The sequence below is a fragment of the Alexandromys fortis genome, unplaced genomic scaffold, assembly GCF_014885135.2.
Source record: "Alexandromys fortis isolate MF-2015 unplaced genomic scaffold, M_Fortis_MF-2015_v1.1 scaffold_46, whole genome shotgun sequence".
Taxonomy (NCBI): Eukaryota; Metazoa; Chordata; class Mammalia; order Rodentia; family Cricetidae; genus Alexandromys; species Alexandromys fortis.
In genome coordinates, this window is record NW_026067919.1 from 3,489,699 (window position 1) to 3,506,080 (window position 16,382).

General features: G+C 40.7%; 1 protein-coding gene across 3 annotated transcripts in view; it reads left to right on the top strand.

Moving 5' to 3' along the window:
- Znf385d (zinc finger protein 385D) overlaps nucleotides 1-16,382 on the top strand; it is a 716,416-nt gene that overhangs the window by 600,790 nt on the left and 99,244 nt on the right. For all 3 annotated transcript variants that reach the window (XM_050140572.1, XM_050140575.1, XM_050140573.1), the window contains one exon: nucleotides 13,268-13,430. In XM_050140572.1, the coding sequence (XP_049996529.1) occupies nucleotides 13,268-13,430 (163 nt within the window). The remainder of the gene's footprint in view (nucleotides 1-13,267; nucleotides 13,431-16,382) is intronic.

Consider the following 16,382-nt stretch of genomic DNA (forward strand, 5'->3'; position numbering starts at 1 on the left):
TTCTTCTTCTTCTTCTTCTTCTTCTTCTTCTTCTTCTTCTTCTTCTTCTTCTTCTTCTTCTTCTTCTTCTTCTTTGTTTGTTTTGAGACAGGTTTCTCTATGTAATAATAGTCCTGGTTGTCCTGGAACTCATTCTTAGACCAGGCTGACTTTAAACTCATAAATCCCCTCTGCCTCTGCCTCCCCAGTGCTGGAATCAAAGGCATTAGCCACTACTGCTAAGCTCAGACTTGTTTCTTAATGCTCGTAATTTAGAAGTACATATATGTAGAATTAAATCATAATACTAAGCTTAGCAGGGAACTTAAAGACAGAGTGCTTGCTTCAGGAAGGCACCCCACCTAGCAAGTCAGTAACCAAACTCTTGGATACATCTTTCATTGCTTAGCATTCTCAAACTTCATTTGCAAAAGAGTTCATTAGCATTAGAGTGCCCTGTCCTAAATCAGAGTCACTGACAACATACATTTCTCTGGATGTGATAGTTTTGTCGGCCATTTGTCTGGCATAACAGCTGTGGTAGATTCCTTTCTGCAACTCCTTTCTTGGCTTCCATCATGGCCGATTCTTCAGGTGCTTGTCTACTGGGATACATCTGAGCATCTCCTTTCCCTTCTCTACGTCTACAACATCTGTCTCCATTTTGGGATGCTCCAGGCTCGAAACATTTGGAGAGTGCACAACTATTGAAATGAAAGGGTATAGAAATACATAAATCAGATCTTCCACTTAGAGAGTGGCAGACATCTCAATCTTGAGGCATTGGGAGAGTAAGGAACGACATCTCTGGAACTTTTCTGCTTAGGTATTTGAAGCCCCAGTCTCTGAGATGACTGCACAGCTATTGGTAAATTTCAGAGAATAGCGACTCCATGATTCTTTAGTGTTACACAAATCTTAAAATACTTTCGCAAACCCTATGTTCAGTGTTGCTCTGAGCTTCCCTGCGGCTTGACTCACTAAATCATTCCTGAAGTTCTTTTGTTGTTTTAACACATTACATTAGCTCATTACAGCTGGATATGTAGTTGGAAGTAGCATCTGTTTATGTTGCTATAATATAAAAATTACTTACCAGTAACAGAATAAAGAGCAATTTGCAAAGCTAATCATATTTATGTACTGTCTACAAAAAGTAAATTGTTAATGTATGCCTAAGGGGGGAAATCATTTGCTGGTTTAAACAGTAGAAGTGGTAATATTAACAAGCATGGCTAAGAAAGCTCCTGTATTTAATGTTCTCATGAAAATATCAAAGTATATTCATTGTTAAACATACTTTAACCCTGGTGAACCAAACAACTTAGAAATTCACTAAATATTATAAGCCATCATATGTTGTATTTTTTAACATTTGTAAAATCAAAATTTATTAATTTGTGTTTGGGGAAAGCTTTTTTGTAATTTATTTATCAGTACTAATTTCAAATATTCCTGAAAACCAATAAATTCAGCCCTGGTTTCAGTCCCCTGCCCCAGAGCACTGAATATACGTTAGCAGAATAATTGAAAAAGTGAAAACTGACCTTTGAAGATGTGAAAAATGTAAAGCAAAAGCTTTAGTTTTAGGGTTTGCGTGAAGCTGCAGTTTGCATGTTAATTCTTTATTTGTGGGATGAGAATGCTCAAATGTTGCAATTACTACTGTTCCCAGGGTCTAGAGGAGGATCCCTTAGACTATGATGCCTTGGGTGTGGGGGTGGTGGTTAACTTCATGATAGAACATTAGCCTAGGATGTACAAGAAGTAGGTTCAAGCCTAAGTACTGGAATAAACATTCAACCAACTAACCAACCAAACAAACAAACATGGTCTATGGGATGCTGACAACTTTCAGTGGAAGGGTAGTGCTCATAAGCAACCACTTCCCCAGCTTTTTTCCTTGTTTTTCTTGCTTTTTTTTCTTTATTAAAGGCAGATCATTGGCTTTAGAATCTCTGTTCTTCAATGAAAGTCATAGAAACTAGAATTAGTCATAGAAACCAGAACTTCTTTACTAAAAGCAGCCATACAAATCTACAATTATTTCAACTTCCTCCCAATCTCTTTGGGTCAGAGTTGGTCATTCCTAAGGTCACTTTTCTAACAGTAGACCATGGGACACTGAGTCCTGCTCATTCTTGGAAAAAATGGGTGCTACATAGAGAAGCTAAAAGATATCTGAGCCAGCTGGGTGGTGGTGGCGCACGCCTTTAATCCCAGCACTCAGGAGGCAGAGGCAGAGGCAGGTGGATCTCTGTGAGTTCGAGACCAGCCTGGTCTACAAGACCTAGTTCCAGGACAGGCTCCAAAACCACAAAGAAACCCTGTNAAAAAAAAAAAAAAAAAAAAAAAAAAAAAAAAAAAAAAAAAGATATCTGAGCCAAAAGGCCTTCCTGATTGCTCTTGTCATGAGTTCCAAGCACTTTTGTCTGGTGAGGCAGCTCTCTGAATTCACTCTTCATCAGATCTAAGCACCAAGGTAATGCTTTGCCCAAATTATTGATTAGCCATCTCATAACATGCCAAATTTTGATTAAACCGATCACTACGCTCCTCTTATTAATATCTCTCGTCATTAGCACTGCATTGGCTTTGACAGAAGCTCACCCAGTGTTTCTCCCCCACAAGAGTTTTAACACTTCTCCTTATGAAAAACTATGCTTTACCAACTAGCCCCCTGCCCTTGGAATCAGAAGAAACAGAAGCAGAAGTCATACCGCAGAGAGGATCAGATGGTGGCTTCTCTTCCTGTACTTATCAGGAGGAGAGAAAAAGACCCACATATCATTAAATTTTCTCTCCTGGATGCCTGGGTGAGATCTATTCGGCAAGCATAGCCTTATTTCAGACATGCTAATAATATTCATTAAGTCATCGCCCATCCTGAATTTAGTCAGCCCTTGATTAGTGCTCCTAGCGTGCCTTCCTGCTTTTGACCTGCCCTTTAATAAGGTTCCTTCAAAAGGCTAATTTCATCTGGTGCAATTTTCACTCTGAGAGAACAGTCTTACTGCCTGGTTTTGAGGACACCTCGTTGTAACCTTCTGTAGCTAGGGTTTGCCCATTTTATTTCACGGTTCTTATAATGGAACTTTAAGTCTGAAATTGGCCTCCAAAGAACAATGCCTATTCAGTACATTCTACTCGGCAAGGACAAGTGTGTGTGATGGGGGAGAGGGGGACTTTCCTAGTTAACTAACTGTGGTGTTAGGCTGAAAAGAGGAGAGTTTACTATGGTTGGCATCTGAAGATCAAGGGCGAATGGGCTTGCCCTCTAAGAAAAGATTTTTGTAAAAGCAGCTAAGTGCTGAAGTGTGCTTTAGCTCACTGAAAGACTTGTAAATATGTAGTCATATAACTGTCAGCTGGAGTCTGAGTTCATTCATTTAAATGCTGCAGCTGACCGGGGATTGGTTTCAATGTTTAAACAGAAAAATATCTTTAATTTGTCTTACAAATGGCATTTCTCAGGGACTTCAGTTACCATCTGTTGCTGATTAATTCCCCAATTTAGCAGCAGCCTAGACTTCATCTGTAATCTCCAGACCACATACTATAATTATGTCTGGTCCACAGTAACTGTGCAGTGAGTCCTTTGTAAATAAATGAACAGTTAGAAAAAGAAATGAGTATGTGTGAGCCCCACCCACAGGATTACAGGGTTTTGGGGTTATCTATGATAGCAACTCGTCATCTTTTCATACAATACAAAAGATCTCCAGAGACCCACGTGGTGTTCAACTCTGACAAAACATCTGGATGATATACAGAATATCATTCTGTAGGCCCCATAGATCTTACAGATAGATAATCACACACTTTTGAGACTCGTGTTTGAGACAAGATCTCTCAGTGGGCAATCGGAGGGCTTAGACTCACAGTACTTTCAACCTGTGGGCCATAACTCCTTTGGGGTTCCATATCAGATACTTACAGTATGACTCATAGCAGTAGCGAAATTATGGTGTTGAAGTAGCAACAATATAATCGTATGGTTGGAGGCTACCAAAACATGAGGAGCCGTATGAAAGCATTCTGGGTTTAGGACGGCTGAGAACCACTTCTCTAGAGAGATAGCTTAGTGATTAAGAGCTCTTACTTCTCTTAACCTGCTGCTCTTCCAAGGAATCCAAACATGATTACCAGCTAGAACTCCAGCTCCAGGGGAATTTGCTGTCTCCTCCTGGCATCTGTGGGCAACTTCACATACCCCCACACAGACACACATACATACACATAACTAAAAAGGAAAATTAATTAAAAAAATTGGATTCATTTATTTCAGATTAGCCTTTCTACAACATTATAGGAGGAAGCCTTTCCGAAATGCTTACATATAGAGACTGATCCCCTCCTCCAAGGGCTTCTCCTCAGGAAATATAAGAGCTATATTACTATGTCTATGGACCGGGAAGAAAATCGATTATTGATGTCATAATTTCTTTATAGTTTTGAGCATTAAGCATTCTATATGAAAAATTTCCCACTATTTAAAATTTCTGTGTATTTGAAAGAATTTGGTGTTCCAGATAACCTTTAAAATGTAAAGCCATCCTTGCAGCCATCCAGTGCATTTCCTGGGAAGGGGGAGGGAACTATTATTCACTAAAAAATTTAAAAGCAAACCATCTCCAAATTATCCCTTGGCTACATTCTTCGCGAAGAGAGTGCTCATAAATAGCACAATTTGTGGTTCACGATAAGCTTCCTCCCAGAGAAAGGGAGGAAAGTTTGTGTTTGTGCCAGATGCTTTGCCTGCGCTAAGTGCCATAAAATTCCCCTGAAGTGTGTTCAGCAGACAGGGCGAGGTGCCAACCAACAGCAGAGAATGAAGTTGAACCCTGCACACACACAGAATCCACTGAGACACCATATGCATATTTCCATTTAAAAATCAAAATGAGAAATTAATTCAACATGCATTTAATAGGCAAGAGTTTAGAGACGGATAGTGAATTCTAGAGACGGAATGGGCAGCATTTTGAGGTCTACTTTCTGTGGCTAAATTGGGGCAGACATTTAACCCTCTGTAGTAATGACATAAGTGATGTAATGGATATCACTTATAACCCAAAACTAGAGCAGATGCCATGTCAGTAGGCAGTAAATATACTCCAGGCAAGAGCAAACCAGTCATAAGAGCTTGAAAAAGATTTCTTCTTATGGCATTTTTCTTTATAGAATGAAAAGGGGTGGGGGGGCTGCTGCTCATTTATCTCCAGTGAGAGTGTCTTTTCCTTGCTGGAGATGACATTGTAACTAGGGTAGGTGTGGATTACAGACCAGTTAGAGATCACACTCATGTCATTCCAGAGTACAAACACCTTATGGCAGCTTGACCCTGGGACATAATTAGATTCACCACCTCTAGTTTGTCTCCAGACTTTAGAGACAGAGTGTCTCATTCACAACATGAGCAAAGAACTGGACAAGCATCCCGTGCACTGACTGAATAGTTAGATTTCTCTGATTTTTTTTCTCCATTCTTCAAAAACTTGGATCATTTTCAGTTTGATCTCTAGAGTTAATACTCACTAGAGACATCTGGCCACAGCCCAAAGTCGATGAGAAAATTTAGCCAGAGAGATTTCCCTCCAAACCAGAGATGACCTTGAGTACCAGTTTCTAAATCCCGTCATGATTTCCTGCCCCTAGTGAGCTCTCCAGTGTGATTCGTTAAGGATGCAGCCATGTGAGTTTGACATGCGCAGATACTGTGGTTTTCTCCACAGCAGACAGCAGGAAAAGATTCTACATTCAGCTTATCTTACTCAACTAAGTACTCTGTTGTATAAGGCAGAAACATGAGACTCTTAACTGCTTCATGCGTTAAGATCATGAGTTTTTCAAGGCACATGAACCCATCTCGTCAGATTTTTTTCCAACTATGTAGCAAAGCCCAACAAAGTATTTTCTTTGTTTACTAAAGTTTCTCAAGTATCTGGGAAAATAAGGCACAGCCCTTCCTTTTCTGTAGATTTATTTAGATGTTTCCCGCCTTGAATAGTGGTAGTGTATGACAACCACTCTTATGATATTACCTTTGTTTTCAGTTCTCATGGTTGCTACTATTTGTTTCTGTATTGGGGTGTACCAATCATGTGAATTCACAAAACACACTTGAGTGAATCACCCTGTGTGATTTTGTACTTCTGTACACACAACTATAAAAAGGCATTATTAGTAGAGTCTGCTACTTGAATTCTAAACTATGCAGTGAGAAGATACAAATCATTAAATATTCCAAATGGGAATGACATTACAGACCGCAAATATCAACCCTGTGGCCTTTTCCCTGTTGTCTATGAGAATTGATATGCATAGGTGTAAAATACAGTACTCCGCTATTCTATATTTAAACTTCTCCTTCAGTGTTTTATTAAGTAAATCAGCAGAGAAAAAAACTGCCCTGAGGTTTCAGAGTTGTGTTTGTGTCTTTGCCACCCAACAACTCCCTCCATAAGAGAAAGAAATGCATACATAATTAAAGAGCGTAGTCGTGCCTAACTCTACGTCACATCCCCACAGGTGAAATGGAATGAGACACTTCTTTGCTATAATGAAGTTCCAAAAGTCGTGGCACAGGGCTTAGCTTTTGCTTACTATTATTACTCATTGTCATCATTATTATTCAATATAATTATTATTTATTATCATAACAAGTCACGTTCCTCTAGCTGCCACAACTTGGGCCATAGAAGAGCAATAGAATATAGGTAATAGGTGAAAGTAACGGTGTCAGAGTTCACTGTGCAACAATAATTACCTTAGACAGGAAAAGTAACATCAGAAAATGAAAGGAAGAAACTCAGGCGACATCAGATAGAGGGTTAGAACAGACTCAACTAGAGTGGAAGTTTTTCAAGTTAACTTGGTATTTTCAGTTCATCTCTCCTAGCCAGAAGGTTCTAGACATAGGGCTGTAGATAGGTATTGATGTCAGAGATATAGCTAACATATATACATATGGAGTCATAGACATGGACCCTATGATTGGCATCAGAATTTATTCTTTGTTTTTAAACTAGTCTCACTTACCCCATGCTGTATTTGAATTCCTGATCCTTCTGTCTGTACTTCCTAAGTACTGGAATTTATGGCATGTATGCATACTTTATTTTTACTTTTGTTTTATTTTTATTTTTGTTTTGTTTTTGGTTTTATTCTGGTACTTGAACTTACATGCTCAGTGATCACTCTAGCACTGAACTATATTATCAGTCATCTTTTTTTTTTTAAATTTTGAGATAGACTCTAACTATGTTACCAAAGCTGGCCTTGAACTCACTCTACAGAGATAGAACTCACATTCTCAGGCCTTGGATTCCTGAGCAGCTGAGATTACAAGCCATGTGCCCCAAGGCCCAAATAGGAAGGAAATACATTTCTGATAATGTTTCACTCCTGGTTCACACTGATACTCAGAGTGGTCTGAACCTCTGTCTAGTGTTTCCAACTTCTTGGCTTATTAGCCCAAGAGCTGAAAACTGGCTCACACAGATTTGCCAAAGAAGCCGGACAAACTTATTTGAAGGAAAATGGTGGCTTAGGTGATAGAGTAAGATGCTATCTGCTTTGCTGGTGACCATGGAAGTGAGGATCCCCAAGGACTCTGATTACTGCTCAGATCTTCATTTCATTTTTTAGGGTCCTAGAGAATGAGAAGTCAGTCACTAAGGGGCGTAGTTTGGGTAGATTTCTATTTTGACTGGTAGATTAAGTCGTACATACATTGTTCCTGCTCTATGCCTCTTCCCAGCTTTACATAGGCATCATATGGGAGATTCTCTCTAAAAAGTTAAAAGTGAATATAGTTGTCTCACTCAGCATGTCCCCCAGATGAGTTCAATCAAGATCAAAGTTGCTAGGTACAGTGTTTGGAGAGTGGCTTGTGCACATGGTGCATGCAGGTGCAGGAACTAGACTGCTAAGTGCATTATCACAGAGACCCGTGTCCCTAACTCCAAGACAAATGGAAAGCCTCAGGGAACTAAGCTGCTTCCTGTGCTTGCCATCTCCATACACTGCCTATATTTATGGATAGAACTATTTAACCTTCAAATGATTTTGCATCGATGATTAAAAACTCATACTTTGGAGATGCGGGCCTTAGAAGATTTGATAATTTGAGTCTGTGGAATAAAGTCATCACGGATAGACTGGAAGTAGAAAATACAGACAAGCTCATTACTTGCACACACAATAACACAATAAGGCTCGAGGTTGTCGGTAACTACAACTTGGATAGCTTCCTAAGTTATGAAAGTGAACAGGAGTTCAGGTTTTGGGAAGCAGTGGTGATGAGTTATGGGATGGTAAGGAGATAGAATACAGGGAAAACAGAAAGCTGTCTTATTTCTCAGATAGTTATCAGCCTAAACTCTCACTGTAGATCATAGGTCAGAACCTTCCTGGATGAGGCAGGCATTGATAACCTTCAATCTCCTTTCTTTGTAAGAGTGACAGGGAGGATAGGGAAGGAGAGTGGGCAGTGTGACTAGGTCTTCACTGTAAGAAATGCTTTAATCAAATGCCATAAACTAAGAGCAAGCTTGCCCATGTACTGTGTACATAAGGAGGGAATAAAGCCAAAGCACCATTGTTGGGTTGTTGGTCTCTGTGCCCTAGCAGCATTTTTGCGAGAATGAGTTCCTGGAGAAAATTCATAAGAAAATGCTGGTATAAATCAGAATTACTCAACAGGCTTAGGCTACAGTCAAACTTTAGGCCCTGTTAACAGGATCTTACTCTGCCATCCCTTCTGCTCTCTGGTCCCTTCTGTTCTCTGTTGCTGTTGAATGAATTTAAATTTTTATTTATTTTTTACTCTGTGTGTGTGCATGTGTGTGTGTGCATGTGTGTGTGTGTGTGATTTCTATGCGTACACCACACACCACATGTGTACAAATGCCTAAAAAGGCAAAAGAGGATGTCAGAAAGTCAGATCCCCTGGAATTGGAGCTATCAGTCATTGTGAGCGGCCTGGTGTAAGTATGGGAAAACCAACCTAGGTCCTCTGCAAGAGCAGCAGGTATTCTTAGCTGTTCAGCTGCTTCTCCATTCCCAATTGTTGGATTAATGCAGATGCTTCACAGGGAGCAGTGTAGACCAGAGGCATTCCGTAGGAACCACTGTAGGCACTCTGAAGGGTTGGGGGCCTTTGCAGAGGAAAACAGTCTCACAGCTGGGAGTGGACAGAACACCACTGTGATGATCCACGTGTTCTGCTAGGCTTTCTGTTTCCGGCACTCACGGCTTCTCAGAGGGCAGTTTCCTTGTTCAGGTAAAAAAAAAAAAAAATTCCTTTGGCGAATATGATAGGATGTCCTTGTTCTTTTCCAGGAGGCCTCCAATAGACAGTAATCTTCTGGGCACTTCAGAAGGTCAAGTTTCCACCCAGAGCCAGAGGTAGACTCAGATTCCATTCTTTGGCACAATCAGCAGGGCTGCTGTTTCGGCTCCTTATTTTACAAGGCTCTGATTATGGGAGAGGTACCCATCTTCCATGACCACAGTGTTCTAATATTTGACTATCTGTATAATAACCTGCTGTCCTTAGAGTTTCTGATTCCAGATGCCTAGAACGGACACCGAGGATGTGCACTTTCCAGGTCCTTACGAGTGCTAAGGAGCCTGTGGTTCTTGTTATCACAAACTAATCAAGACCACATGAGCCTCTTTACATTGATTCTTTATGGTAACCAGGTATACATACTTACATTAAAAAAATCTTAATTTATGACAATCACACCAAATAAAAGTTATACAAAACGTAAATTTATAAGGAGCAAGTTGTAGAAGTATACAATGACAAGCCATTATCAAATCTCCCAGGGTGTCAGGGATGTAGGGTTTCTCTCTGTAGCTTTGGAGGTTGTCCTGGAACTCACTATTTCAACCAGGCTGGCCTTGAACTCGCAGAGATCTGACTGCCTCTGCCTCCTAATGCTGGGATCAAAGGTGTATGCCAGCACCACCCAGCTGCTGGTGTTTAAGAGATGACTCCCCTTTCAAGTGTTACCTACTTAAAAGTTAATTGTATCCTCTTTGGAAACTGAGGTCTGCAGGGGCTAAAAGACAGCTTGAAAAATGTGTGATAACATCTGAAGACGAGGAAAGCTGTGATAGCATTGAGAAACAGGGTATACCACACTTAGAATGGTATCATCCCTTTATGCAGGACATGCCTCTGGGATGCTATCTGTTAAGCTCTATGATGCCATATGCTAGCTCAAGATCCACATCCATGCAGCAATTTCTGTGACACCATGAGCTCACTGTTATAGCATAGTTCTGCAATATTGGCTTCCGTGTATATGATTCGTCTTCACTTACGGAGGACAGAATCCTGAAATCATCTCAATTATAAGCACATTTGCTTATTTGACGATGACATCATTTGTGTTTAAAAATAAACATTTGCCTATCTCTTCAGGAGTCTCATGTTTCTCTGAATGATTTAGTTCAGAAACGGACTGATTACTACCCAATATAGCTTTATAGGGGATAGAGTACACTGGTGTCTAGCAAGACTGCCTTGCATCTCTCTGCCTCAAAGAGCAGATGAGGCCCCAAATAAGCCTTGGCCAAGTGATGCTTTTGAAAATCTTTTAGAAGCATGCTGCTCAGGCTTCAACCTTGCCAACGGTGACACAGAGAGATGAGCCCCAATACCCCTGATGTCAGTCACATGCCCTAAAGCATAAGGCGACTTGGTTAGATTTCCACTTTCACACAAGCCATAGCATCCATGAATCAAGTCAGACAAAGCAATTAGGGTCAGTAGGTATAGGTTAGAGCCTTTATACCAGGATGCCCAAAGGATAGTTCCCAAACTCCAACTGACTTCAATGTCAGTTGAATGAAATTCAAAATATCTAGGATGGGCATGAATCTGTATTCTTTTTCAAATCTGTTCCACCACCTCCATTGTCAGCATGCACCTGCTCATACCCAGCTAGCCTTTTCTGCTAGCCTCCAACACTGTCGTCCATACTGCCCAGAGCTCTTTACACCTTCCCACCCTTTGACTGTGTTTGTCCTACTTAGACAAGTCTTTGTTGCCTAGTCGGGAAAACGTAGGTAATCTTTAACCAAAGTGATTAACGTGGTACTTCAAGGCTAGCACTTGGTGAACGTGAGCGTGAGTATGCCTTTAATTGTTATGTTTTCAATCTCAACCTGTCAGGCGCGTCAAGCAAGAGCCTGCCAAATTCAGTGCCTTCTGTCATTCTCTCATGGCTGAGTCTTCCTGAGCCACCAGAGACCCTCAGACTTCTGCACCTGTGCAGAGAAAGACTCTTCTTTCTTTGTGGACTGTGCTCATTCTTTGCAGGAATTCTTTTGTAGAAAGAGTCTTCATTTCAAATCATTCACCTATGCTATATTATGGAAAATCTCTCATCCACTGAAAATGTATAATTTTCTATGACCTTTTAACATGTATACTTTAAAACTGAAAATGGCTGCAACACGCCTATAACTCCACACTGAAAACACAGAAACAAGAACAGCCTAAGTGTGAGGCCAAGGCCAACATGGCCTACAGAGTGAACTTGTCTCACTATTTGAAATATAGGTGCATTTGAAAACATACGTGGAGATAGTAACCTTGGTTAAAATTCAGTCTTAAATATGTATTACTAAAACATTCCTGTAAATCACTAGGGGGAAGTACTTTGTTTTAAGGGATATTATGCAGCAGTGATCTTACGAATATATCCAGCTCCCACATACATTTAATCTGTTATAGTCTGTGCCTCACTTACAGCACAACATAGGGAATTGAAAAGTAGAGCCAGGCAAGAAAAACAAAACAAAGTATTCTGTCAGAGCAGCTTTCCACCCTTAGGATCAGGGCAATGCAGCCTGTCACTGATGTCACAGTTAACTGCAGCATGGTTGAACTTTCTGTTGGATTCACATTATGTCTTCTGGTGTTCTGTGTCGTTAGAAATGTGTACCTGGTGCATGAGTGTGCTCTCTGTTCAAACTGTTTCTAATATAGAGTTTCCTTATCCAGTGCTCTTTCAATAAAGGTACCTAGGCCTTTGAGAACATTTTATCAGAATGATGCAAATTAAGGTGTAGACTATTTGTTTATTTATTAAAATATATTAAAATAGATGACCCCACCTGCTCTAATTGATCTAACGAAATCATTGCCATTTTTACTAGGAAAATGAAACATGCAGCTTAATATGCAATGGGAAGTAATGAGTAACCCAACAGATGCAGTAAACCTTCAATGAGATTTATAGAAGTAATCCTAAAAAGTTTTGTCCTGCAGAGTGTTGGAATCTAGTACTCTCCTTGTTTATCCATGCACCACTTCAGCAAAGGCTTTTATCTTCTCCATGAACATTAATAAATATTTCAGAGCAGATGACTTTCTGTTTCAAGTAGTGTGTCCAAAACTCCTTAAAAAGAATTTGAAGTGAATATACAAGAGGAGATGCTGCAGATCTATAAATCCCAGTCCTGAAAAGGCAGAAGCAAGAATGTCTCAAGTTCCAGACTTGTGGAAGCTATGTCGACAGTGGCTCAATATCTGCCCCCTCCTAGTAACAAATAGCAGCCTTAGGAAATACAGATTGCCTTTAAAACAGAATCTCCAAAACCACAGATGAAAGAATGATCATTTCAGGTACTTAAGAGCCACAAAGCCTCCTAATCATGACATCAATGCTGGAGAGAAACATCACCTAGAACTCCCTAAGGAAGCCCGGGGAGGAAGCAGAAGGACAGAAAGAATGAGGAAACCTCCCTGCTTCTCCATGCCCCATTTAGATTTCAACCCTGAGTTTGCTTTTGAGTTTTTCAGTTCAGCCTCCTGAGTGCACACATCCTCGGTTATGTAAAATCTTGTAGACCCAGTGAGTGAGTGTTCCTCAGTCACATTGGAGAAAGAGAAAACATGCTTTGTGAAAAGAGTAGGTGAGAATTCCTCTGCTAGAACCTTTGTTAGTTCTTCCTTGGAGCCCAGCATCTCTGCTGGCAGAACAAAGGCAATGCAGGTATAAATTCTTACACCTCCACACTCTAAGAAGAAAATGTTGATGTGTTACTATTCAGCTTCTTAAGAGAAGCAACTGGATATTTCTTCCTTCTGCCTCTTAGAATTTAATTCCCATTGCTTTATACGCATCATTTTAAGGACATCCCTGTCCAGCATTAAGCATGAATGGTACCTGTTATTGAAAGAGAGTCTGTATTTGTGGTAATACAGAGAATGCCAGTTTAGAAATGAGCCTGATTGCATGGTTCATTGTGTTCTCCTTTGTAGAGCCAGGCTGCGGCCCACTACAAAGGCACGAAACATGCCAAGAAGCTCAAAGCACTGGAAGCCATGAAAAATAAGCAGAAATCTGTCACTGCCAAGGACAGCGCAAAGACTGCCTTCACCTCCATCACTACCAATACCATGACCACCAGCTCTGACAAAACAGGTTAAGCAATGATCTTTGTTGTTGTCCTTCTCATGGTTTGGGGGTTCCCTTCTTTGTCTAACCCCATGTCTGTTCAAGTACGTGCCCGCTACATCGACACACTCTGGAGTCCATCTGTGTGATGGTAATTGGTCCCTTTCATTTTCCACAACCCTGACGAGGATCGCTAGTTTCCTAATGGATTTTGCATACTGCAGTAGTCTAATGGCTGTTTAGAGAGAGCCAGTTGTTATGATTATCTGGAAGCCAAGGTCCCCGCTCTTTCAGGCATGGGTTTTGTGTATGTCTTCAACAATTTCTGCACAATACTTACAGTATAACTGCATGAGAGATTGGTCTAGCCTTGAACACACAGCTAAATCCACTGATTGAGTGAGTGGGGCAGAGCTGGATGGAGCTACTACTACCCCTAGGCTTTATTTGCATAAATTGCAAGCCCTGCATTGTTTTCAGTGTGTCTATGTGCTTGGGCTCCTGATAGCTGGGTAACCTTCCTTCCGCATGTGCAGGTAAGTGTTCTTAATGCCTTTTGTTCTTCTTAAGGAGCTTCACCGGAAAATAATGGCCTGCTGATTGGCTACTGGGTTAGTGTGCAAATGACCAGCTTATTCACAGCTAAGAAGCTAGTGGGTTTCCCTAAGCCGACATTTAAAATATGAGAGTGCAGGTCCTTGGAATTTACTAAAAAAGTAGTCCTGCATGATTTGGGGACAGAGTGGTAACAAACTGCTTACTAGAGAATAAAATTTAGGAAACAGGGGCTAGTGAGACCACTTGCCTCCCAGAGTGTACAGATGGTATGGGTAAGAAGGAAATGCTTATAACCTCACTTATAGGGCTTAGTCAGAAGGGAACCTTTTGAGTATACACATAAAAATATTGATGCCTAGCAGGAGAACAGATTAAAGTAGTTGTGTGTTTAGTCCTTGGGGCTTACACAATACTCCAGTGATCTCTGATTGAGGAAACTTCCTTATAGATCTAAACGGGACTGTGCATTTTCATACCACATTGAGTATTCCATACCAACCTGCTATGGATGGGTATCCCTGACCCTTCTCTAAGAGTCTGTGTGCATCCCACAACTGAGGCTGCAAGCATCCTTCCCCTCCATGCTGGCACCTGGTCTCTTCTGTTGTAAATTGTAAATGATCATTTTAGTGTCGCTCTGGTAGGTTCTCTTTGTTGTCACCATTTGTCTTAGGGGTGAGCAGGCTGTTGCTGTTGGTGCTTATCATTTTCCCTCCTTAGGTATCTAGCAGAAGAGTGATGTTCTGCATTTTAATGTAAATGTAGAAGGTCATGGTAAAAACATTTGCTTTTTCTCTCACTGTTAAAGCCTTCCTGCTTGATTTTGGTGGTTGTAGAGGAATGTGCCATGATTTCTGTTGTCAAAAAGCAGTGTAAGAATGGGATTCCCAATGCTGCTCTTGTCATGGAGAAGGTACAGATAGTTTTCTAATGCAGAGAAGAGAGTGGCTGGGTGAAGAAAGAGTGTGATATTAAAGATTGGAGTACTATTTTTAATTACCCCAATTTTCAGGCACCAACATTGAAAAAATATATAATAATTTTTTGAGTGAGTAGTCTTTCCTAAAAAATATTTTATGTCTTAATGTCTTATCTCTCTCTCTCTCTCTCTCTCTCTCTCTCTCTCTCTCTCTCTCTCTCTCTCGTGTGTGTATTGTGTGGGCATGTGTATAGTACAAGTGCCCAAGGAATCAAGGAAAGACGTCTCAGTTCTATTGCTAAGAATAAACACCACGTCCACAGCAACTCTTATAAAGGAAAGCATTTAACTGGTACTTGTTTACGGTTTCCGAGATTGAGTCCATTGTCATCATGGTGGAGAGCGTGGTGACACACAGGCAATTATGGCACTGGAGAAATATCTGCGACTGTGTGTCTGAATCTGCAGGCAGTGGGAAGAGAGAGACTCTAGGCATATAGTGGGCTTTTGAAACCTCTAAACCCATCCCCAGTGACACACTTGCTTCAACAAGGCCACATCTCCTAATTCTCTCAAATAGTGCCAAAATTAGGCTCAGAACTAGTTTTCTAGAACAGTTAGATACTTGTCAGAAAAAGGGGGGGATGGGACTCTACAACCAAAATTTGTGTGTCTATTAAAAATAAGAAATCAGAACTCTGCTTTTCCTGCCCGAGAATGTTGTAATCTGTCATATTGTCTATGTATAAACAAGTTGAAGTACATTAAAACACATTTTTCTGATTTCACCAAATCATCTCACTAAAAATAATCCAATTATGTGAATACATTGTAAAATTATGAAAGGATGAATGAACTAAACAAAATCGGGGGGAAAAAACTAATTTAAAAAATTCGGAGATCCCCTAGAAGAACAGAGAGAGAAGCAAAGAGAACTGAAGCAGGTGCCGGGGAGCAGGGAAGTGGCAGGGAGGGAACAGGTGAGGGGAGCAGGACAGCAGCAGGGAGGGGGCAGGTGAGGGGGAGCAGGGCAGTGGCAGGGAGGGGGCATGTATGGGGGAGCAGGGCAGTGGCATAGAGAGAGGGAGATGGTATGGGCCTGAATCTGAAGGTAGATGTAGAGATGTAGGGATTGTCTCTGAAATATAGCTGTGGGGCAGTCAAAGACTGCCAAGATGGCTTAGCAAGAAAAAGCATTTAACACCAAACCTCATGACCTGGGTTTGAGCCCCAGAACCCACACAATATAAGAAGAGAAACAATACCACCATTGGTTGACCTCTGACATCCAAACATGTACTATGGAAAGAATAACAATATACATCATACACAGGCACACACACACAAACACACATGTATACATATCATAGGAGTTTTAATAAAAAAAAAAGATAGTAAAAGAAGTTTGAGTTGTAAACCAGCTTGAAAAGCAGAGATTTCGTCAGACATTTTCTCTTAAATTCTCAGATCATACAGTGATTAGAAAAATAAAGAAGAATTGT